Raw genomic sequence first — 2,027 nt, 5'->3', positions numbered from 1 at the left:
TGCGTGCTGGCGCCGGCTGGGGGAGGTAGCCGGCCCCGCGGAGCCATGTTAGAGCCATGGGCGCTGCTTCCTCTTTCACTGTCTTGAAGCACAAATGGAGTCTGGAGAAACCAGGAGGTGTGTGTTGGGGTTTTTTATTCCCCCTCTTCGAGAGCCAAGCTTGAGGTCCTGGATGGTTCCTGCTGCTGCAGACACATCCTGGTTTGTTAGGGCAGGCAGCATCCAGCAAACACGCAGGATTAGCGCTGCTGAGGGATGACCTTTAAAAGGCAAGGAGGGAAAACAGGTCCACAGAGGAGCCCTGTCCTCCCTGTGGCACATCTTCACCTTTCCCTTTGTCTGGAGACATTCATCCCCCCCTCTCGCCTTCCTTTGCATAGAAGGAATTTGCTGTTTCCTGGTAACTCTGTTTACTTCGAAGCTGCTGCTGTAGCCAGGATGCTGTTCAAATGCAGATATTACGGCCCTGCTGCTTTCTGTTTGAAGGTCACCGGGAGCGCCGAGATTCACAGGCTTGTATGGATTGTCCCGAGGAGCTTTCTTTGGATTTCTTACTCCCATCCCCTCTCTTAGCCTTGGTGTCGATGGAGGGTTTGGGATGCAGTGAAGACATCCGCATCGGAGCTGAGGCAGGAACAGTGCCAGGGGCACAAAGAGGAGGAGATCAGGGACAGGAGAGCTGGGGGAAATCGTCCTTATCTCCCTGCAGGCACCTGCCGCCTGGGAATGTGGCAGCGGAATATTTCTAGCTCAGAAAACCCATCTGTGGGGAGGGCTTGAGCTTGGAAATTCAATGGGAAGTTACTGGCAGGGCAAAACCTGTTAACAGCCTTCACCCAGCCAAAGTAGCTTTGTCCCCATACCCAGCACAGACTCCTCCCTAAACCAACACTGCCTACAAACAGCTTTTTTTTTCCTTTAAAAAATAAAAGAGACCCAGAGGCTTTCTTTGGCACAGCAAGGGATGGGGATGGCTGAAGCCATAAGCCTCCATAATCCTCTTCCTCACCTGCCACCTTTCATCCCCTCTCCCTTCCCGACGTGCCCCCCTGTCCCTGCTCCATCTCCCAGGCTGTCTTCAGCTGCTGTTCCTTGTCTGATTTCTCTTCCCTCTTGGTGCCCTGCTGCCAAAATCACCCTTGGGTCTCTCTTGGCAGCGCTTTGGACCCCACAGCCTGAGTACCGGCAGTGAGGGGACCCCGAGGACAGCTGGCTGTGCATGGCATCTGGCTGGGGGCTGCGCCTTTCCTTCCTCGCCCCACCTTTCCTCTGGTTATCACATCTTTCAGGGCAGCTCTTACTGGAAGCCCCAACCTGTTTCCTCGAGTCCTTGTCAGCTTCTCCCCTCGACATCCCCGTGTCCATATCCTGGTGTGGAGTTGGAAGTAGTTTCAAACTAGTTTTGGCAGCTGGCTTTGATTGAAGGCGCCCCTGCGCCCTCCGGTAAAACTCCCTCGCCGAGCGGCTGATCGCCGAGCGGCTGGTCCCCGGCTAACCCTTGGCACACGCTGCATCTGGGACCCATCTGTGATGAAAAGCCTGGAAAAAGCATCTTGTCTGCTTGCAAAACACCCTCAACAATTACCCAACAAGCTGGTGCAAGCACGTTATCTCCTAAAACGTGCCCTGCAGTGTCCCGGCACTTCTCTTCCCCCGGCGGCACGTGGCTTGGGGCTGCTTGGGGTGTTGGCAGGTTGTTAACCCGTCCGTCTGTGGAAAGCCCTTTTGTACATGTGGGTACGTGCCAGGCTGAACCTCTCGATGCTCTTCTCCCCCCAGGTTTGTACAACGTGTCCCATGATCATGTCCAATCGCTGCAGCTTTAACGCCCATCAGCGGATGCACAAAAACCGGCCTCCCCACGTCTGCCCTGAGTGCGGAGGGAATTTCCTCCTGGCGAACTTTGAGACCCACCTGAAGGAAGCCTGCCTCCACTTCTCCCGCAGAGTGGGGTACAGGTAGGGCACCGGGGCCGAGGGACCTGGGGGAGAGTCCCAAGTCTGTGGCGGGGGTCCCTTTTTTACGTG

General features: G+C 55.8%; 1 protein-coding gene across 1 annotated transcript in view; it reads left to right on the top strand.

Moving 5' to 3' along the window:
- ZNF687 (zinc finger protein 687) overlaps positions 1 to 2,027 on the top strand; it is a gene marked incomplete at its 3' end in the record, with an annotated part of 7,541 nt that overhangs the window by 2,566 nt on the left and 2,948 nt on the right. The window contains exon 2 of the mRNA XM_009695724.1: positions 1,780 to 1,958. Coding sequence (XP_009694026.1) covers positions 1,780 to 1,958 — 179 coding nt within the window. The remainder of the gene's footprint in view (positions 1 to 1,779; positions 1,959 to 2,027) is intronic.

Source organism: Cariama cristata, unplaced genomic scaffold, assembly GCF_000690535.1.
Source record: "Cariama cristata isolate BGI_N322 unplaced genomic scaffold, ASM69053v1 scaffold22072, whole genome shotgun sequence".
Taxonomy (NCBI): domain Eukaryota; kingdom Metazoa; phylum Chordata; class Aves; order Cariamiformes; family Cariamidae; genus Cariama; species Cariama cristata.
The sequence above is the reverse complement of the archived record's forward strand: the minus strand, read 5'-3'. Positions and strand labels throughout refer to the sequence as shown.